Source organism: Xylocopa sonorina, chromosome 3 (assembly GCF_050948175.1).
Source record: "Xylocopa sonorina isolate GNS202 chromosome 3, iyXylSono1_principal, whole genome shotgun sequence".
Classification (NCBI taxonomy): Eukaryota; Metazoa; Arthropoda; class Insecta; order Hymenoptera; family Apidae; genus Xylocopa; species Xylocopa sonorina.
This window is the reverse complement of record NC_135195.1, coordinates 2,483,319-2,507,245: the sequence shown is the minus strand read 5'-3', so window position 1 is coordinate 2,507,245 and position 23,927 is coordinate 2,483,319. Positions and strand designations below refer to the sequence as shown.

The 23,927-nt window shown below is 38.6% G+C and overlaps 2 protein-coding genes across 3 annotated transcripts in view; one reads left to right on the top strand and one right to left on the bottom strand.

Moving 5' to 3' along the window:
- LOC143422490 (regulator of microtubule dynamics protein 1) overlaps positions 1-23,927 on the top strand; it is a 297,728-nt gene that overhangs the window by 68,434 nt on the left and 205,367 nt on the right. The window lies entirely within an intron of this gene.
- LOC143422475 (potassium voltage-gated channel subfamily KQT member 1-like) overlaps positions 20,461-23,927 on the bottom strand; it is a 75,698-nt gene continuing 72,231 nt past the window's right edge. For both annotated transcript variants that reach the window (XM_076893140.1, XM_076893141.1), the window contains 2 exons: positions 21,539-21,661; positions 20,461-20,643 (listed from right to left, as the gene is read on the bottom strand). In XM_076893140.1, coding sequence (XP_076749255.1) covers positions 20,542-20,643; positions 21,539-21,661 — 225 coding nt within the window. In that variant the 3' untranslated portion in view covers positions 20,461-20,541. The remainder of the gene's footprint in view (positions 20,644-21,538; positions 21,662-23,927) is intronic.

The following is a 23,927-nucleotide window of genomic DNA, read 5'->3' as shown; positions in this document are numbered from 1 at the left end:
ATGCATGAATATCACAATAGATTCATCGATTTTTTGATACTTTTATTTAGTCTTATATTCCAGTTTTTTATTGTTTCAGTACCTTCGATTGTTTCTTGGAGATTATTACTTGGGGATATATTATAGAGATTAGACATGATTAAACTTGAAGTGCATTAAGATTTTGTTCTATTAATGAATTTTCTGCTCGTCGATACATGTAATCGTGTATTCTAAAATTACACTGTTTTTTTCTACTGTAACATGCTCGAAGTTACGATTACATTCTACTGTCATTTAAATATTTTATCAATTCGTCGATGAAGCGCTATTTACATTCGATACAGATTATTCTTAATAGTAATTATTCGTTTGCGTTGCCTATGTGTGCGCGTGTATAAAATATATTCAAATGATGCATCAACCAAAAATTTCCAATCTCCAACGCAACATTAAGCATCCAATCTCCAACGCAACATTAAGTAAATGGTAACCATGAGATTAACCGTGAGATTAAGAGAAACATTCGTTACGTTCGTTTCAATATGTCCACAACAAATATTGCAAAGATGTCAGTAATTAACACGTCAACCGCCATGTTGGTCTCTGAAGACCGACAGTACCTTTACTTACCCACCAATACACTTTCAATCCGTCTAAAGGAAAAGTGAAGCAAAATTAACGTGTACCATTATTGCATCAAGAAAGAATTTTCATGCGTCTCCATCACTATGCAATTCTAAATCGTAATCACAATTATTCGTTTCAAATATCACGAAAAGAAACCTTTCGTCATCTATATAACACACGTGCCCACTGTTCACGTAAGAAGATTGCCAAAAAGTCTTTCCAAGTCCTCTTCCATCATCGACCCCAAATTTAAATATAAAATAAATATATAAAAATAAATAAACGCTAAACAATATACATATGAAAAGAAATAGTGTTTAGTATTTATTTGAAGTATACAAGAATGAACGAGAAAAGAAGAAGATCATGTTTTAACGAAACGGATGTGCGAACTGTTGACGAGTTTAACGTTTCGTCGCTCGAGAAGCGCGTTTTGGGGTCGCGAGCCATGGTTTAAGAAAGGCTGCTCTAAACGAAAGCTAACGAAACGTTCGGAGGACGTTTCATTGATGCATCGCGCGTCGCAGACGCACCGCAGAAAGGGGATAAGGATGCGTGTGCGCGCACCGGTTGGTCCCAGCGCGGTGCGTACAGCCAGCCATTCATGCATACGCCCATTCATACGTCCCTCCGGCTCACCTTGAACACTTTTTATCGCCGGTCGATGTGGACGCGGCCGAGGAGCGCCGCGGCTCGCGACTCGGCCCGCTCATCTTCGTGTTCCGCTCTTTCGAATCGAGTCGGACATTTTTCCGCCGGATAGGCTCCGACTCGTGAATTTATGCGACGCCCGTTTCGCGATCCTCGCATTGGCGGCTGCTCTGCCGTTTGTTTCTGGGTATTTAAACTTCTCGGGGAACACGAATCGCAGACGACGCGTTAAGTTCGCTTTATGGTACTCTTTGAAGTCTGTTGCTTTAATTGCTTTGGTGAAAGTATAGATTTGCAAAAAATGAACGTTTAAAGAAATTGTACAAAATTTGAATGCTTTCAGATCAAGATATATTTTTTTTAATTAATGTTACTCGTATGCAATAGCTGTTGGAGTGATTAGATGAATCAAGATTAATTTAAACATGAAAAATTTTAGGTAATATTAGCCCAGATATATCACAATTAAATAATGATTAATGTCGTAGCCACTATACATCCAAAACACACCCTTGGAAATATATAACTTTAGACATTTCACTTTTCTAATAAAAAAATCATTGAATCAATTAGTTTTGGAACAGAGGGTGCCACATAACAATTCTCTTCTCCTAACAGCTACTCCCTTTTCACCCATCCTCAAGGACTGAATGGGTGAAGCGAAGTGACAGTCACCTTCATAAGCGTGTTCTTTGTTAAAGCAGAGCTCAGTAGTTATTTTTCTCGTTCAAAGTCCACGTCACGTACAGTTCGTTAACGAACGAGGGCCATGAAAATTGGATGTAAAATTGTTCGCCAGCAAGCGAGCGTCGCCGTCGTCGTCACCATCTTTCTTCGCGTCGTCGTCGTTCACCGTGGCGTGTACAATGACTGCAGGTTTCCTAATACGGCCTCGGCGCAGAGCCCGACGAAAAAAAGAGGAATTTTGACCACCACCAGGGGCCTGGGAAGGAACGTCCCGCGTTAGATATCGTCGGTACAGAAATTTAATAATCCTCTCCCCGATCGCTTCGACGGACTCCATTTCATTGTCACACGTGGGCCACTTCGCGTCCTTCTTCAACGCGATTTAAAGAAATTTGAAAACAAACTTTTCTCACGCTCTTACTTTCAGACATTCATTCGTTAAAATCACCTTTTTTATTAATAAATATATCTTTTGTGACACGTTTTCATTTTTTGATCTACATTTTCATCGATCGGTCTAAAAGAGGAGCGCAACTTTGGCATTTTTATGAAATTCTGCAGACTGATAGTAAATAAAAAGATACATAGATTGCCTCTATGATCGTGGCACAATATTTGACGCTAATTGCGAACCGACGACTAAAATTAAAAGAAATACGTAAATATTATTCTGACATCAGACGTCCAACAATTTCCATCAAGCTGGCTAATAATATCTGTAAATTATTAACCTAAACGTTAATTCACATCCAAACATTGCTACATCATTTACCATGACCAATAAAAACGTCGATATGCCCATTACCAACACGAACATAAACGATACACTAATTACTACATACTAAATACAACCCGGTGCACAACGGATATCTAAATAAGGACCAAAACATCTAAAAATAAATAATTATACCGAAAGCACACAATTTCCCTTTTGAAAAATACAACGTTCTACGTGCAAATTAAAATAACAAAACTAAATTTCGACATTTTCCACCCTCGCTCGGATAACACCGCATCCGCTTGCCTCATCAACCCGCTCGCACCCATCCCTTCCCATGATCCACCCCTACGAGGAACAGTCAAACAAATCGCTCGTCCCCGTCTCGCCTCGGTCGTCCAGGAATATCCTTACTACGTGGTGAGGCACGTTGCACGGAGAAAAGCGAGCAGAGCGTCGTGAACGGCCGCGGCCTTTCTTCGCGTTTCCACGGGCGGTCGCGCGTCTGCTCGGGCCCGGCAAGTCCCTTATACGGTAGAAAGATAAGAAGTTCGCGCGTCCAGTAAATCGGCGATTTAAGGTGCGTCGGCCGTTGCCGGAGATAGCGGCCCCGCGGAATCGCATCGACCGCGAGGCAGGATCGAATAGAGCGGGCTGCCGTGGCCGGTTCGCCCGAAGGAAGACAGGTTCGCGAGCCCACGGACAGGTTCGTTCGCGAAAAACTTCAATTTGTCTCGCGCGCTGTCTTGTCCCGCCAGGATATCTACGTGGTGGATAACGCGCGCGCGCACGCGCGCGAACGAGTCGAGGGTGCCGTGGGTGTGTGGGTGCTAACAGGAGGAGAGGGTCGCGAGGGTTCAGGATTTTGCATGGCTGTGTGGAGACGGTAAAACGTATTTACGTGATATATGTATGTTAAACCGTTTCTCAATTCACGCGGAACTTCTTTCATGCGAGTATTTATTTTCAATTTTTTATTTCAGATGAAAGCATGTCCAGGAAGACGTCTCATTGTCTTATTAATGTCTGCCATTTTATATAGGCAGATGAATTTTCTAATGAATTTAAATAGTTTCAAATTAATAATATTTCAAGAAATATTATAATTCAATTACAAATATCATTTTATTCTAAATGATGTTTATTTCCATTATTTTTCTGTTGTAACGACAGACACAATTTATGCGATTTTTAATCGTGTAAAACGAATCCACGTGGAACGGATACTTTGCGTAAATCGAGGGACGAGTACACATATAATAGAGGAGGAGCAGGAGCAAACATACTAATCTGAATTTTAAAAATCTAAAATAAAACTAAAAGAATTAAAAATCTAAAAATTCTAAATCATTCGAATTGTTAGTGGAATTTTGAATACATTGATCGTTGAATAAGTTGTCAAGATGGCTAATTGAGTCTTCTCGGAATGACTCATTTATTAAAAAGCACGACCGAAACTTTGTTTTCTTCTGAAACATTCCGAGCCGCAATAAACTGCAACGATTTATTTAAAAACTAAAGACAGCGTTTTAATAATTTTTCGAGATCGTGAAATTTATATATGTACTTGTGGTACTTGTAAAAAAGTGCAAAAGTGCAAAAGTGCAAAAGTGTGTTACATAAAACTGTGCGACGCGATAAGTTAAGCCTGTGCGCGGATCCGGCTTGAACCGAGCGAGCACTATCGCGTTGTAAACCATTGGTATCGGTCGCGATCGAAAAATACAATCGAAACAGGTCTCGTACGCGTTACGAGTGTTTCCTGAAGACATTCCCGTTCCGCGCGGCGGGGAAACAGTTTTTACGCGTCGCTCGTTCTGCAATTATATTCGTCTGAATGGCGGCTCGAGGCGTGGGCAGAGCCAGGCGATTTTAAAGGACTGGCTGTACGCATTAATTAAACGAGCCCAAGGGGGCTCGTTCATCGATGCACGACGACTCCATACAAGGTGCCCGCGGTCTTAATTTGGCATTGGCGAAATAGTAACACTGCCGCTGCTTAACGCGTCCATTGTGCTGTCCGCCGCCGACGTGCCCGATAATTAATTAACCGTATTTCATCGAACGCTTCCATCTACGCGCTCGCCAGCTTACCCAGTGGCCCTGCGAGTAGTCGTCCATCCTGTTGCGGTGCGTCGAATTATCGTCGTGTTAATCGCGGAACGCGTGTTTCCTTTTAAGCGTCTCACTTGAAATCGACTGCTTATTACAAGAGAGCTTGTCATTGGCCCGAGACTGATTTATCGACTCGCTATTTATTCGGCTAAGAGATTTTCTCGTTTCCTTTCAGTAGATCGCGGTTACTCATGCGTGAGTTTTAATCGGGTTTCGTACAAGATCTTGATAGCGGTCTTCTCCTCTTTTTAGTCGCGGTTTCGTTAATGCGCTCGAGCCGATGATTAATCGAACGGAACCGCTGGTTGGTTAATCGAACGTTCTTAGCGTTAATGTTATTCGCTTGTTGCGATCGGACGTGTCTAATAAAATAGTCTCTAATAAAAAGTTGCCGATGATGGTGACCAATATCGAGTTTGACACTCATTTATATAGTTTTTAGATGAAATCTGTAGCGTATCACTAGGTAATTTCAATAATTAAGTTATAAATTTGTAAGTATAATAGGGGATCATCAATCTGATTTTATAAAATTTATAGCACGCTCTTAACCCTATTATTAGCTTTGTATAATATTTAGCCATCTAGTTCAACCTTTGTACACACTTTTAGGAATAATTAACGAACATTAAACAGCGATTAAAATAAATTCAATTACTATATTACTGTTTAGCATATCGTTATACATAAGTTTTGAATGTTAATACAAAAATTGTAAAAAATTATTTTATTCGCTGTTCAAGTCCGTCCATTATTATATCATATATAGTATAATCAATCTACCATCCTCATTGAACCAGCTACGCATAGGACCCACCGACCGAGCAGCACACCTCGAACCCTCTCGCGCGTCCCTCTAATAACTCAATTAGAATCCGCGAGAGCTTCACCCCCTGGGTTCTTGGACGAGGTCCGTCTCACAGGCCCGCCAGAGGCCCGCCAGAGGCCCGCCACAGGCCCGGGGGAACGAAAAAGACCGTCTCGAACGCGATCTTACACGAGAGCTCGGCCTCCTTTAGAAGCGTCGAACGGTGACGCGTAACAGCAATTCCGGTCGATTAAGATGCACCATGTCGCGGCGTGCTCGCGCGATTCACGTAATTCGCGCAATTAACCCCTTAGAGCCGCATTCCCCGGGCATTCGCCGGCATCCGGTGCGTCGTTCGTTCATCGCGGTTTCACCCGCGGAACGGGTTCATTCATGAACCAACCCGGCCGCGGATCGGCAAAAAACGCAGCTTACGGCATCTCGCTTCATCCGGCTCTCCCATTCCCGTCCGTCTCTTTTTATCCTCGCTGGGCCCTGTCTCGCCGCTTGGCGAGATGGTGCGCGTGGAAACTGGTACCGGGACAATGCCGTCGGAATACGCTATCGGGATCTCCCCCTCTGTCCGGCCGCTATTTCAGCCTCCGGCTGCGCGCGGTGACGGTGACAAGAAACAGACGCCACCGGAAATCATCATTCTGCCCGGGTAACGTTTAATCGAAGGGAAAACCGGAATACGCCGCGAGCCGACTGACAACAAGAGCAACCTGTCCGCGCGCCGGGATTCCGACCGAGAGATTTTTCTTCCACGAACCACGCCAACTGCCCACCAAGTGCCCACCAACTGCCCGCGAAGACGCCGTGCGAGATCACCTTTTCCCCGCGCGGCCGGCTTTTCTTCGTCCCCGTCTGCCCAGGCGCTGATTAATTAATCGCCATTGTTAAGCTCGACGAGCGTTCTTCTGCCGGATGGTAACGTGGCGCCGTCGCGGGACGGATAATGGCGGTTCCCGTCGGGGGTTTCGCTGGAAACGCTGGTCGCGGTGTCACGAAACGATGCCGATCGCCAACGTTTACTCGTTCCGTTTCACTTTTCTTCTTCTCTTCTTCTTCTCTTCTTTTTCTCTGCTCGGTTTTCTTCGTCCGATTTTCACGGGCTTCCTTCACTTATTTTTCTGATTTCGTTGATGGCACCAGTCGATGAGTGCCTGGTCAGTTTTCGACGGACGTTTATTCTTATCGCAGAGATAATTAAGCGTTTCGAATCTCATAGAAATTCTACTCGTAGAATAATATGATTTTAAATCAAGTAAATTCTAATTAACGTGATTCGAAAGAGAAAGAACAATGCCTGTGTAGTAAATGGACGTTTTCAAATTCTCGTACCTCTGTTCGATTTATATCGATCCACAATTCATGACCTGAAAGATCGCGTGTATGTTAAATTCGACGAACGCGTGTTCGTTAAGGCACAATTACACGATTCGCTTTACTTGAGCAATTGAGATTAATTTCAATGAAACAGAAAGCAAAATGTACAACGCATACAATTGGCGTTGGCAATTTGGTCGAACGCTTCGATCGAACCTAATAGTTGAACGCTTCAACCTCATTTTATCCTCAATTTCCGCGTCGTTTGTGGAAATCGAATCGTGTGATCTGGCCTTAAGGTTCACGGTGACGCGTAGATGTCGTGGCCAGCACGTACACCAGCTGGTCCAACTTCTTGTCCAGCGTCGACAGCTGCAACGAAAACGAAAAATCTAAATCGGAATCAACGAGGACAAGAACCCCCCGATCCGAGGAGGGGATGCCCCCGGGACCATCCGTGCAACCGGGGAAAAGGACAGAGAGAGGGAGCGTGGCAATGGAACCGGATGTGACGAAACGCGTCTAACGCGAGGAGACTTAACCCTCTGATCTCGGACGCTTTGCTCGTCCCCAAGGTCCCTTGGACTTGATCGATCGATCGTGAAAGACATTCTAAAAGATCGTTCGAATATAATATGTTCCAAGTTGGGCAAGTCTAAAATTTACTACTCATCGAGATCTTGAATTTGAACTATTGATTGGTCTTGTTAAGTTCGAGTAGAATGAGAATTTAGGTATGTTTATAATACAGATTTGAAATCAATATTTTTGGTGGGAATAGTTTTAGATGAAATATGAACGAAATGTATAGAATTTTATTTTTGTTTTATATTTATGTATATGTAATTGCGTAAAAGGAAAATTCATGTAAGCTTACTGTTTATTGCGTGGACCTGTTACGTGGAGCTTTCACGTCAAATTATTTCTTTCCATTTTTTAAGATGTCTTTTTATGAACAATAGTCGTAATTATTATTATATAAATATTAAATTTTAGAAATATATGTTTTAATATAAACTCATTATTTCTTGTAGCACATTCGAAACATAAATAATGTAATTATACAGAATGATAAATTTCAAATAGCGATAGTAATATATTTTTATAATTTAGTTATATATTTCACTTAAGAAAAGAAAACGGAACTTGAAGAGAACGAAAAGTGAAAAAAGAACTATTCAAAACTGTCATAATACTTAATACATTTCTCATTATCTTATGAGACTTTGTATCGACATCCGCGTCGATACTTAATCCTATAAGGTGTGGTATCTATAAAGATGTTCTGTCAAATTTATTTAATTAATATATGTATTGAATACATATATTTTTATGCGTTTTGCACGCACACGGGCGCTATACGTAAAAGCTACATGAGAAACTATGAATCTTACTTCTTACATCGCTAAAAACTCAGACAAACGATTCAGATGTGATACTAAAATAATAAAAATAAAAGAAAAAAAGGTATGTTCGCTTCCCTTGGCTTTGTTAGTTTTAACGGTCGAATTCAATGTTATTTCTAAACGTTTCTGAAAAACAAAAGACGACAGTAAATCTGTAGCTGCTGTGCTTGATCGGTATTACAGAATATATCCCATCGGTTATGTAGAATAAATCACTTGTGAGTTTTGTGTTCCATGCTCTGAAATATCGATCGTGCAAGGCAAGTACAGGTTTCCTCCTGCCCTCTACAATTTGAAGCAGAGATCTGCTCTTCTCAGTGAACTGGAATTGCAAATTGATTCGGAATAATTAATGTTAAATTTAATAAAAAATGTATATGCAAGATTGGTATAATTTAAGTTAAGAGAAACAAACAACCAATAACGATTTCCTGTAACTAATTTAGTGATACAAATATATTTTCAAATAGAGATGAGGACAGTAAAAAATTCATCAAGATAGCAATTTTTTTATTTAAAATAAGAAAGAGAAATTAAAATAAAATGGAAACAGGAAAAAAATTGATTTTAATGCGAAAATAAATAAGTAGTCAGAATAATTTTTTAGAGTACTACTTTCTTTGCATATTAATCCAACTAACTGCAACTACATGACGGATTTCAATTTTAACTCCGCTCACTGGATTCTTGTAAATATTAATTATCGAGTACAACAAAATACATCTAATCGCTTAGCAATTTGCAATGTACGTCCTTCTCAATTAATTTTAAGTATTATGCTATACGCGAGCGCCATTTTGGTGCACAACGATGTTACGCAACAAATGAATGCTTTAAAAGTAAAAAAATATTATGTAAACATCGAAAAATGTTATGTGCAACGTGTAAACTTAAGGTGACAGGATGTTTGGAAAGAAACAAATAGAATGATTGGGTGCGATCGAGTTCGAAAGATTAAAGTGCAAAATAGGAGTATTGGAATCGAGCAACAGGATCTGGTGGCAAGATCGTGTTGTCGTACCCACCAATTTTAATCTAGGTAATTTTACTTTGTCACCATCACTCATTAATCAGCATACTTTCACTTCTTCTACTCATGTTGGACTCTCTCACCTTTCAACTCTCTTCTCAACCCTCTTGTACCGTCATAGCTCAAAGTTCAGTTCACCTAGATCTTCAAATAACCCTACTTTCCCATTTTTCGCCAGTCTTCATCTTGTCTCGCGTATCGCACAGATTTATAATTTTCGTTCAAAAAGAATAATGTATTGTTTTCATGAAACATCGATCCTTAATTACTTGGATTTACGTGTTACCCCAAAGCCCGCTTCAATTGTCAGGACACTGAAACAGAATTGGGTATCACAGTGTGATTGAGAATAATAAAGGGAACGTAGACAAGCGTTTGAGGAATGGATGGGAAACAGGATGAATCCTCATGACGAATGAGTTCAGTTGAATGTGAGCAGCAATTGTGTTAGGAGCAAAACGATAGAGTCAAGGAATAGCGACAGTAGTTTAATAAAATACTTAAATACATAGCATGGTAGTGGACGTGGGAATTATTTAATTTCCTTCAAATAATTTTCCTACAATTATATATTAAATGATATTTTACATTCAAATATTAATATTATAAATTATATGTTAATTCAACGTAGGGCGAAATGGTTGTATGAAAATATCAGGATAATTTGTACGTCATTAATTTTAACGAAGACAAATATTTGAAAAACGTATGATAAGCTTGACAAAATGCTTTTCTATAAAAAAAGTTCTGTTTTTCATTTCACGTCGAGTTCAAAACTGATTTCCACGCGTTTGCATTTATTTATCGCGTGTCCATGATACAATTTCGACCTAATATTTTAGACTGTATCTCGATCCGGATTCTTTTTATTTGCTCTCGAAAAGAGCAATATTCATTTCCCTGCGGACCGGTAAATATTTGTTTCGCTCTTGTATGAGTTTTCAATATTACGGTGAATTAAAGTGGACAACAGGGAATAGAAGGTGGAAAACGTGAGAAAAAATGTAACGGAACGCGATGAAAGAGAACGCAATTCACATGTAAAAGGATATCAATAAATATTAGACAGATATAGATAAACGTATCTTTTGGTAGGAATATATATTCTACTATGAAAAATTCTATGTCAAACGATTTATTATTGGTAATAGTTGATAATTTTAGTATTCACTTAAGGTTAATCGCTTAAGAATTTACGCTCGAACGTTTCGATACGGAATTCCCTTACATCTAGTCGAGAGTGTACGTTTAAAAAGCCGTAACGCGAGGCGTTAAGCAGATAAAACTAATTAAGTTTCCGCTAGTTTCACAATCGAATGTCCGCGAATTTATACGAGGTGCATGCGTGTGTATACATATCTGTATATACATATGTACACATACATTAGTAATAAGACGTATTACACGTATTTTCGGCCGATTCACGAACACTACTTGCTTCTCGAGACCATCCGCGGTAATATTACGCGATTTTTCCAAAAAATTTGTTAAACAGACTATTTTTGTCAAAATCGAGAGATATTACCGCGAGTGTGATTTATACATATATGTGTATATTCTGATACATACCTTTAAACGCTTCTTTACAATCGATTACGATTTTTCTACGGTCAAAGAAGTTTTTCCCGCTTCGCAAATGGAACAGCGAAGCGGTACGAATAAAAATTTCGCAAATTAAAATACCGTCTACATCTGTAAGCGTGTCGCAGAAATTGATTGGTAGCTTATTCAAACGATTCAACTGGAAACGATCGTTGATGAAACGTAGCTGATCCGCTCTCTACTATTTTCTTGCGCCCCTTCCTTCCGCTTTCGATCGGTGTAATACAGGATAATGTTCTAAGCGCAGTTTGATTTGCTTCAACTTCTCTATCACGGTCGACAGACGTTCTGACAGTCGAATGAATGGGTATGTTGCTCGAAGGAAATAACGCGTCTCGATCGCGTTCTTCCCTGTCGTGCACGCTGGTTCAGGGATACTTACTTATATATACTTGAGTTCTCTTATCGATTCTTAGAGTAAAAGTGTTAGAAAAGCAACGTGAAACAGCGAAGTCACAGTGAAACTATTAAAATACGTTTCTCGCATGTTACTCAACAGGTATATATTGTCAAGGAAAGAGGCCGCGTATGGTAGATCGTTAATTCATAATAAGAAGCTATAATAGTTTAAGGGGTCATTGCTACCAGATCTGGGCAATTTCGTAATCGCGTTATTTTATTGCTGTAGGAAAGATTTAATTTTTGCTAAGATTCAGCAATTTAACAGTAGAATTTATTTATATAACATGGCTTTAAGGGTAACTGTGTCCCGTGGCGTCACAAAATTCTAACGTGATCGAACATTTTAGTTTGATTTTGAAAGTAAAGAGTAAGAGTTTGTTATTGAAATTTTCCCAAGTTAATTACAATAAAAACTAGAGGTCATGATAGTAAATTAAAAGGTCTTGAAATGGTGAATGCACGAACATAGTTGTAAATTTTTCAATTCAAAACAACTATCGTTAAACAAATAGATTTTACAATTCGTACGGAAAATACGTGCACGTTCGTGAACATGAATGCTAGAGTGATCATTTTAAAGCCAATTATTATTCATTTAATCTTCTATTAGCTTAATATTTTGTAATCGTTACGCATTTTAAAGTCTATTTTTGCAGCTTTAAAAGTTACTCTTTACATTTCTAACTTATTTTTGCAATTTAAAATGCTCCCTACAAATAATAATGTCAATTATATACGCTTAAAGCTCTTTCTCAACGAATAACTATAACTTGACTAGAATTTCGAAGGAAATCAGCCCAGCACTGGTTATCGCAACGACCCAAGAGCTAAACTCGACTCTGGTCGCTATCGTTTAACAGCAGTTGTCTACTTTGAGGCTTCTTCGATTTAAAGTTACCGTCCCGAGTTAGTCGATTAATTTATACTAAATGTTCCCAGGGTGTTCTCACGTAAAGTGAAAGGGGGATATCGAAACGTCTACGTATAGCCGCCATGTTTACAAGGGCATTCTATCGTGACACGATATTTGAAACATTTATTTATTATTTATGCGCGCATTCACATTGTTGATTGTCTCTACTCACGATCGCCGATATAATCGTCGCTTGGTGTTCCATGTTAAGCATTTCTCTGGCTGCCAGCGAAATAATTCACGTTCCCTCGTCGTGGCCTCTACAAGTCGATACGCCTCTTCAAGAGAAACGACACAGAGCTCTGCTATTCTCGAAAACGTTTCTCGTTCGATCTCACGATCTCCAAGATTCGATACGCGAGGGAGGATCGAGAAGTTCATCGGGTCCAAGTATACAAGATTATTGCTGGCCGTTTGCAATTTGTACAATATATACCGTCTGATCGTTTCTGTACCGTCACGCGAAGTTACACTTTTTAATCGTACGAGTAGATCAAACTGCACAATGGATCACAGACAAGCTGGGAGGGTATGTTACAGTTGGGCCACTTTTCGATCCGTCCTCTCGTACCGGTCTCGCACTCTTATCGACGACCTCGAGCGTCTAAGTAAAAGGATAAAAGAACAAGTCTGTATCGCGTGTACATTGTCCGTTCAATTTGAATATTTACAGAAACGAGGCGATAAAAATATCCATATATTCGTCGCTTGGGGATTTTAGTATTCGATTTTCGTTTGCTACCACTTGTCGCGTTCGACGAGAAACGTTTCCTCGACGAGCACGAATGGAACTTACTTTAAATACCGGTGACGGCGTCGACCTCACGAGATTCGATTAGTAACGTAGTTCGACAGCCCTACGATGTCGCATGTACAATTGTATCTTAACGCCTAGACTCTACAGTTGATATTTATCAGTGTTATAGAGGAGCTAGTCGAGCGAGAGGCACCATAGAATTTTTTTTATCGTTAACATGCTCGAGCGTTTCTTTACAGAGTATTTTGTTCGTTTCACCTCGGCGTGGCGGTGATGTTTTCGATGCTACAGTGGAGCCTTCGGTATCCGAATTTTTTAATGCACAAATTTTCTACACTCCTGTCCTCGAAAAGAGTGTGCACCAGCGCTTCTTAAACTGTTTTTATTCATCATCTCTTCTCGACGTTATTTCGTAACCCCCAGATTTAAATATAAAATAAAGATAAAAGAATAAATATTTTAGCATAAATAATTTAATATGTAAATTTAATAACTGAAATGTGAATTAAGAGATTGTAACTAATATTTTTTTAAATTCCTATATCTGAATGAAAGTTTCGCGATCATAACACTTCGTTTTACGATCTCATCTGAGATCGCGTACCATAATTTAAAAAACGCTTGAGAACGCGGCGTTCCGAACGTTTGGATAATTAAAATCGCAGCTAATTCGAAGACAGCGATGCTCTATGGTTAGTTTGTTTCTATAAAAGTTCTTTCTGTTTACGTTCAATGGAAATTGTACAGAGTAATTTTTCTTTCAATGGTGTGGAAAGTTTCAATTGTTTAATGGGGATTAGAGGAACATATGTGATCTTGTTTTTTATCGCTGACCACATAGGACTTTATGGGACTTAATGTCCCATAATGTAGAATACATAATGATTTATTAACGAGTGTCGCGCTTAAACTGTGTAAATAAACACTTGTTGCGTATCAATGTCAATGCATTTTGATATGAATTGATGACACGTTTCGAGGATACGCAACAAGTGACTTGCTTTGAGGTGCATTGGACCAGCAATGCGTTGATTAACATTGAAAGAGGTAGAGTTAGATGATATCTCTCAGTAATATGTAAACATGTGACTAGAATTCTATGTAGCAGTCAGTCACAAAAGTCTACATACAGTAGCATCCTTGAGTTTCAGAGAAAATGGGTCCTGAATATTCTTCATTGAATATCAATTCATGTAATAGATAAAAATAGTATTTTTGAAAAACTAACGATGTTACGTGCAAATTTTTCGAAAATAAATATATTGATTTTACAAAAATCTACGTGTACAGAAAATCTGTTACAGTTATATTCGTATTTTGTCAAATTCATAATTAAATTAGTGTAAATTAAGTAACTTAATCTTAACGAGTGATGTAGTTTTTGTGAAATATTTTGTGCAAATTTCTTTTATTATTATCTAAATTCAACAATATCCATAAATTGTCGGACACTTTTATATATTCAACAATATAAAATTTAAGTGTTATGTAAATTCTTGCGACTGACCGATTCGTTTAGCACACAAATATTAATCTTCCAGTTATACGTAAATTACGTTCCCTAATTAGTTCGGATATGGAAGGCTCCACTATACTACGAAACGAGCGTCCACTACTATCGATAATTAGTAAGTCGAATTATGTATACGTAGTCGCAGAAAGAAAAATGAAATTACCTATAATTTACTTAACAAGAATTGTTATAACGAAGAATCGTACAGATTAAAGAGCAATCGATGGAGATGTTGCATCTCAACAGCTGATACGCAATTCGATTGATGCTTGATTATATATTACATATTCGATGTTTCCGTCGATCGTTCCTCGATCTGTACAGGTAACGAAGGTACAATTTGCGATCGATGGAATGACTAGAATGTCTTCGTCTTAATTCGGCGGAGCGTTCGCCTTAAAATAATTAATTATAAAAACGGAAACTGTATAACAATATATTCTACGAGAGACTGAAGGAGAACAGAAAGTGTCTCTGTCTATCGATTTGAAATCTTTACGCTCGATAATATTTTCTAAAAATAAAGTCTGCTTTGAAACGATTAAAATAAAAATATTTGGAATAGTTTAGAACAATTGTTCTTTATCTGTTATTTCATAGAAAAAAAGCATACACTTGCCACATCATAAATCAAAGAAATTCAGACAGCCGCCATTTTGTTTCGATCGAACGAAAACTAAATCTATTTCCTCTTTGTTCGCTATTTCAAAATTAATTGACATTCTTGTCAAGGGAACAAATTACGTGATTCGTTTTCTTTTTACCAGTAGAAGAAATATTTCTCTTCGGTACTCTAAGAAATTGTATTTCAATAATTATTCATAGAAATTTGAAATGAAAATAGAAATGCAAATACTAAATTTTAAACCAAACATTTCACGTAACTATATAAAATTTACGAATAGCAAGGACTATAGAAAAAAATATCCTATCATCACGTTCATTTCGATAGACGAGCGCAAATGGTTTCAAAAGACACAAGGAATGTAACACGTCTACTCGATTTAACAGGTATCCTTAAAAGTAGTTTTGCTTCGTTTAACAAACTGTCTCTACGTTCCTACACTTGCTATTATATATAATTAACTGTACATATAATATACATATATATACATATCTCGATATGTATATTATACGTAACACTTTTAATATAGTATATGTATATTATGTTTGTATATATTTACAGAGCTGCGTTACGTTACGAGCCTAACGGTAACATAGTTAAGACGATAGATAGTTTCAGTGCAATATTTCGCCCGACGGTAAACGTAGTATCCTATTTAACAAGAGACTGGTCCTTCTCGCGCAGAGATCGATTGAAACCCTCGGGAGCGCGAGGGTGGTGAGTAGTCGATACAGGACGCCTTGCAAACACGTCCGTGCACTTCCGAGAGCTCACGTGCGTCCAATGGAAACGAGCAATCCAGGACATACAGCAAAGAGTGGGCTGCTTGATTAACGATTCGAGTGATGAAACAAATTCGTTCGTCCTTCTTCGATATTTAAACACGCGCCAATTCGTGAAGATAGTCGGAGGGGTGTGAGAAATATGGATCGTTCAGATCGGTCGATGTTTCAAGGCTTTTTAGGACACGTCGATAGATCTCGCTTGCTGTACAGAAATCTTGACTAATTAGAAAATACATACTATTATATTTAAGATAAATAGTTTACTTGTTGGGAATTATTGAAATGTAGTAGCTTTGTACTATTCGTTCTACCCTTACGTAATCTAATGATTATCAGTTTGTGTAGTTCCGAGTGAAAATTTACAGGTGAAATGTAACTCCAGCGTTGGACGTACAAGAGATATAATAGAGCGAGGTACGAATTTGGTTTTTTCCAGCGTTAAAAATCGTTGATGTTCTTTGAAAATAATTTTTCAAATTACTCGCGACGTGGCGATTCATGAGTGTGTTCGTGGGAGTGTCGATAAGTTATTGATGCAGCGTCTGTTCGTGCTCGAATAAGGGAACGAAGAACGAAAAGTGGAAAGGGAAATCCTCTTTGCCGTATACAACACGCACACATGCATACGCCCGCGCAGAATCGCTTAGAAATTAGAGACGAATTTACGCGCGTATATATCTTACGGTGTCGATAACATTACAGTTCGTTACGTGCCGTAACCGATAGCCTACGTAGAAAATATAAATGTATTTATACATATACAGAATAGAATCCGATTCTCTGTTTCTCTTTCTCTTCTTCTTCTTCTTCTTCGGTGGTTCTTCTCGCAGCGTACGGGAGGATAGTGATCTCGGCGCTATTGTTTGATTTGCTAGTTAATTGATAGTTAAAAAACGCGCGCTAATGCCCGGCCAATGGAACGTGACGATAGTGAAGATAGAGCCGCTTCTAATTGGACGGCCGCGATACGCGTATCAGTGAAGCCGTATCGCCAGCATCACTGTCCTCGTCTGTACAGGCTTTTTAAATATCTCTGTCGCCTTGCGCGACACCGATATTTTGATTTGTTTTTGGGACATCCACGAATGAATTTTTTGAAGAGTACAGAAATCATTTTTACACTGGATATTAAACGATCTTAATGTCTGTAAATTGATAATTAACATCTCGATGATTTGGTTCTTAATATTGTACCCGAGAGCTGGACTAATGTGAATGAATTCTTTTTTTTTCTTTTTCTTTATATCATCTTAGTCGTTCCCTTTTTTGCCTTCTAAAATGTTATATAATTAGATTCTGCAGAAAGATGGACTTAGGTTGGTTCGAATTTGTACAGCTTTCTAATACAACAGACTCAAGTCCTTTATAATAATAAAAAAAGAATACTTTCAATTCTTCTTCATGAATAAGTAAAATTAATATTATTTGCTTAGTTCGATAATTAACATTTTCTCTGGTATCTCCTTTATTTCTACGACCATTTGTATGTCACGATGCAGCATTGTATGCAGTGCAATATCTAAACATACAATTTAAACATTCTCATTTGCAAAGAATAACAGCGGAGCGATGGTCACGGTATAACCGACTTTCGATACGTTGGACATCCGGTGTCACAATGATTCCTGCATACATGCGTTCACCAATCGGATGGCTACCAACGCGTGCTCATTCTAGCGGAGCACAGACGACAGAATTGTCGAGACAGAGTCTGCACGTAGTGTTCTTTGGTTTTTTGCGTTCGCGGTACGCAAATCGACCGTACAAACGATTGTGTATATGCAGAATGTTCGTGATGTAATACAAATATATGTTTAAAGTTGCACGAATACGTCGACAGGTGTATCAAATTTGGTCCGCAACTTGTAACAGTAAAAAAAAAAAAATGAATAGTTAAAGTATACCAGCAAAATTCTTTAAATACTTGCATTAGTATTAACAATGTAGAAAATTACGATTTTTCAATATATTTAAGACTGCGGACAAGCTCCAAGAAATATTGTATAAATTATCAGAATGCATACGAAGATACAGTAATTAGTAAATTTAAAAAATATTGTTTGATTAGAAGTTATAGTAACTTGTCCACTTCAAATTTTATTAAATTTGCTGACGTAATATCGCATCTGTGAATTTCAAAGAATTGTTTGAACGATAGGATAGCAATACTTGAACACTTAAACTCTTCGACGTGGATAAGATTTGTAATGGTCGATAAAAGTCACGAACGCTCTGCATATCTGGAACATAATTGTTCCATTCGCCGTTCGAATCGCTACACGCAAAAACAAGGTACACTCGCAGCAAGCAAGGATTCGCGCGGCTATCTTAAAAAAATCGAGCCGCTGCGATCACCACAACGTAGACGATGTCTCGATCGTTTTCAAACCGTGTACGTATCTACGACGTTCTTAAAGTATTCCAGTCGAATTTACGCGTTTACGCTAGAAATGAAGAAAACAGCGGGGGAAAAAAGAAAGAGAAAAAGAAGATAAACGATCGTTTCGAGTTATGTACGCATAGAATATAGAACTCGACACCGCGTACTCTTTTTTTTTTTGTACAACGCATGTACACTGTCCGTGCACACGCGTACACGCCGTTACGCCATGATTTCCTTTATTAAGTAGGCGAGAAATTGTTCAAAGTCCGTGATTAACGTTAAAGCTTAATAATTGATCGTTATTACCAGCAGAGACTAGAAGTTGTACGTGTATATATATATAATTGTACGTAATAATATATATAACATGTATAATATATTTATATAAGCCTATAGAGATGTATCTCCTCTAGGAAGTTTCTCTTTCTCTGCTTATTGTTCCTCTCGATTATTCTTAGTTGGCCCAAGTGATGTTCCCAATACGTTTGCATCCGTTCCTCCAACGAAGAGCGTTTCGTGCGGCTCTTCTTCCGTCTACTTTCTTCTTTTAACCAGCCCTCTTACCAACCTCGCGTTCCTCCAAACACGCGCCTCTACGCGAATCCTTCACCTACGGCTAACCCAATTACACAGTCGAAAAAAAAAAACGTTGATCGATGATCGAGGAGCCGCGATCGATCCGGCGATCTGCATCAACCAATCGGTTCGTCTCGTATCTTCGTTCGTTCGTCTCGAGTGTCGCCGTTTCCTCCGTCGCGTACACGATTGATCACCGTCCGTTCGAAGGGAACAATCGTTCCTGTGCGTTTAGCGTGACCGTAATGGCGTGGCGGTTACTCCAGCCGAAGACCACTGGTTCTTCCACCTAGCGAAGGTATCTAAGCAACCACGTTTTCAATTACGTCGGGTGAGCTTTGCCCCCGTCAACTCGCGTTCAGATAGATCCCTTCTAGACTGGACCACCTTCTTTCCGGTGAAATACGCCCCCACGGTTAGGGAAAAGGGATACTTCGCGGACGTTTCATGTTTTTTCTTCGTTTCGAGTTGCGGACAAGGCCAAAGCAAAATTCTTCCGTGTTTTATTCTTCAATCGTTTTGCTTGGTCTTTGCGAAGGTGTTTTGCAAGTTTCTCGATTTTCTAATTAATTGCAGTTGCATAGAGACGGTTCTCTTTGGTTCTTGGCGTCCCGTGTAACAATTGTACGAGTTCGAACTAGTGTTTATTAGAAAGTAGATCTGTACAGTGGTGTCGCTTCATAGTTTACGAGTGCAATCTTGTTAGTGTCGCACGAAGCACTGGAATTCGAGGCAATAGGTGTACGTACGTCTCTGATTAATCTTTCATCTTCTCTTCACATCTTCTTTGTCGTCGTTCCTTTCTTTCTTTTTCAAATTTCTTTTGTTTTAGAGTTTATCTGCAATTTTTACAAAAGGGTCTGGTTTTTGATAAGGATTCGAAAGGCTTTAAATTCTCAATGATATTATCTTTCCAATTTTTCTAGCACGCGCCATTGCCGTCAATTTTACCATCTAAACAATATAACTTTTTGGAACGCGATTCTTCTATTCGCTTCTTCTTTGTGAACGAATTCATCAAATTTTCAAAACTAGTCCAATTTATTCAATCTCGTTAGAAACCTTCTTTTCACTCGAGACACCCTTTCCGAAACTCCTCGCAGACATTGCTTCGGAGAGAAAAAAGGATCCGGTCTGCATATACTCTCAAACATCAATTAAATCTCCAATGACCCCTTCGTCCATTTGAACCATAGTATCCCGTTCTCGCAATCGATCAATCTTCATCCAACGGACACTCAATCAATATCTTTCCGCGTATTCTAACCTTCCGTCGCGTATGTCGAAGATCGTCCCTCGAAATCCGCCTTAAACCTTCACTGTCATCGATCCATCCGCTTTCATCCCCTTCACCACCCACGAACCGTCACCTTTTCCACCACCGTTCGATCGACGAGAGCCAAAAGCAGAAACGAAGAAGAACACCTGCGGATAAAAGTGGTCCGCAGTTCCCTTTGAGCGGCATTTTCACCCCGTTTCCGAGGACGCGTCCCACCGCGAGCCACCCCAATCAGGGACGCGACGATCGAAAGGGCGCGTCGCATTCGAGGTGATTAGGGTGACGCTCGAGAAAATCCAAGTGGTCGACGTTATTCGTGGAACAGATGGCAACGACTCGCTAGCGATCTTCTATTAGACGTCGTCCTCTATACTCCTCAGGGGTATCTGTTGCTTTTGCGCCACCGCGTTCAGCACGTAGACCAGCTGGTCCAATTTCTTGTCCATCAAGGACAACTGCGGACAGAAACAGTTTCCATATAAGAATCGATCCTCTCGCTCACCTGAACTGTACACGGGGAAATCTCTGCGCTGTTTTTTCCGCCTTCCGAATCTACAGTGTGTGGAATCAAGAGGGGAGGATCAATGTGGAGTAATATGGTGTTTGTTAAGACGAATATGATGGATGGATGTTTCTAATGGGCTCCCTTTGTTCCCTCTGCTTTTAACGTGGAAGGTGGCTTTAGATGGAATTGATTTTAAATTGGGTTACACGTTGTGTGGTAAGGAGGAGTAGTATCGAAGAAATCTGTTAAAGTAGGATTCCTTGGAGAGCAAATTTATTTGAATAACCAATACGAATAAAAATGTAAATAGTTGAAGGTTTCTAATGCTATCGATTTAATTACTTTCTGGTTTTCTACTATATTGCTTCGTAAAGACATTAATGTCCTAAATACTTTCATGAATTTGTAAATCGCTCTCACAATAAATACCCATCACTAAAAAATCAATAATTTGTCTCGCATTTGCAATAGCATAAATTAATAATATATATGCATACGTGTGTATTAAAATTGACAATTAAATTTTATTCGAGTCCCCCGATCGTATTAGAAGAAAAAAAGAAAAACATGAAAGATGTTAGAAATAATTAGTGATCCTAATTAATTGACCGCTAATGAGTCTGTACATACATCTAAGAATAATTGATCACCTTGTTTAAGGTATGTCGTGTGATCGAGAATTTGCATAATTTCAGTAGTTTGAGAAAAGTTGAAGAAGTTTGAAAAAATCAATTTCCGTAGAAATATTTTACACACTTGAAAGATGTAAAAAGTGTAAAAAAGATACGTCGACTTTGTTCAGCCTTTACAAACCGCTCGATGAAGGATGAAAAAAGGCAACTCACCTGCTGCTCGACCCTGTATAAACGAGCGCCTATAGTCATGGGCTTGACGTTGCCTGCTCGGTCGATTCCTGCTAGGTAGCTGCCTGGTTTGCCCAGGGTCTGGTCCAGTCTCCTCTGCAACTCCTGTGAAAAGATGCGGGTTAAACGTTCTACGCGTTTAATGTAACATAGACATTGGAAATTGGGTTAAATTCGCGTTCTTTAGCGAGCAAAAATTTTCGCCTCTTTATGAAATAATAAAATCGCAAAGCGTTTTCAGGATATTTGAAAAAAACCATTAAATATTTAGATGAAATATAGAACGCATTGAATCGAGTGAAGAAAGCCATGGTAAACATAGGTGCAAAGGTAAACCATTTCTGAGGTATACATTTTTTTGTTTCCTGACATATTATGATTTATTTTAGTTGAGTACGAGAGAACTCTTCAATTAGAAAACTTTTCCATGTAAAGACGTTCTGCAGCTAAAGCACTTTCATTAATTAGCACAGCCATACATAAAACGCGTATCAACCATTTCTTCATTAGGAAGAAGTAAGCATCGTATGCGATGGAAGCAATTAAGTTAACACGTTGAACGTTACGTTAATTTTATATTCATTGCCCGTGGCGCCAACATGATTTTTCTATTATGCGATAGGCCCACACAGTAGGTGTATATTTTGTGCAAAAATAAAATTATTTTTATATGTAGTAACAACAGTGGTAGTTTTGAAAAATTTATAAGCAATAATCTATTCTAATTATGCATTTCTTCTAATACTATGTAAGAAATATCAGATAACAGAGTGTACAAGGGCCATGTGCCTCCCTTCTGGGGTCTTGCCCAAAATGTTCGAATGAGCCACGGCGTTGGAGGTGTTTTCGAGACTAATGCGAACAGCCTAAAAAGGCTGTTATTGTACGAACTCTCGAACTATGTATTGCCTATGTATTGCTTAACCATCAATCTTACTGCAATCAATTAGTAATTTCTTAGAATTAGCAGGTCGATCACTGATCGGACCCCCATGGCATTCAACGTGTTAATCATAATGCTAGCAAACAAAAATGTATATATCTCACATACGGTTCATCTTTCGAAATATGTGTACTAAGGCTTTTTTAATCAATACAATATGTTCTATATACCATATGAATATTGAATGATTTTTTTTTTCAAACACCCTCTGTATACATAAGAGAATAACAACGTATAGAAGAACGAAAATTATATTCTAAATGGTGAATATAGAAATCTGTAATTTTATTCATTTCTACGTAACGAATTCGAATAATTATGTTACGTATAGACGATCAAATTTAATGGTCCGAAATTTATAGTATCGTATTCGATACTTCGCACGAGTTTCCCTCTTGCTGAACCGTGAGAGAGCCAGCGGTCCAATTTAGAACTCCGTTACGTGCGAGATAATTAATCAAAGTAATTTAATACCGGATTTTTGAGGATGGACCAGCCAGAATAGTGTACCCTGGAAATTTCGTAACGAACATATCAGAACTGTTTGACGTATTAATTCGAACGCTCGGTGTACGAGCTGTTCCATTTAATTTAAATTGGTTACTGTTTGCACGCCGAGAAAAATACGCGGGCAATAACTACATTTCCACCTCTAATTATTATTACCATTGTTATTGTATTCAGGTTTTCGCGCTAACAGATAAACCGATTCTTTTTACGCTTGTTAGACTTTAATGAAGAAAAATACATTTGATGACAATCAAATCAGAAATGTAACAACAGATTTTCTGACCACTATCACGCACACATCACAGCGAATCGTGCATACCGATTTGCTTAATATTTAACGTTTGAAAAAAACTTTGCGAAAGAAGATATGCGATTGAAACAAATGAAATATAAGCGTTAGATTATGTGTATTTGGTTCTCGAAACCATTGACTTCAAGGTTCATCCGATGCTTGCAGTAACCAGACGCTTTTGGTGGGATATTCTCGATCTTTTAACAATTTCTTCCACGTCTTATAATGTTTTACACACTTATTATATTACACTAATGGTATTAGATAAATTCATCCTCAATTGCTTTTAAAATTTTATTTACAATTACTCTCATGCAGGACAATAAATCATTCTCGTTAAAGGAATCAAACAAATGTGTTTGTAAATATTCTATATGTTGAAATTTAAACAAATATAATACAATACAATCTGTTCTTGGATAATAAAATTTTGTTGCCTTATAAGGGCTATATTTCTTCAGATTCTTATATCGATATTCCAACAAACGGTCAGTGAATATTCTGTATAAGAAGAGTGGAATGGAATGGTTCCACCAACTGTTCATAGTAGCAATAACATCCAAGAAGCCATCGCTTCAAGCCAAGGTTTAGTTTCATTCTTTATAATGAATTCTAACATAGAGTAA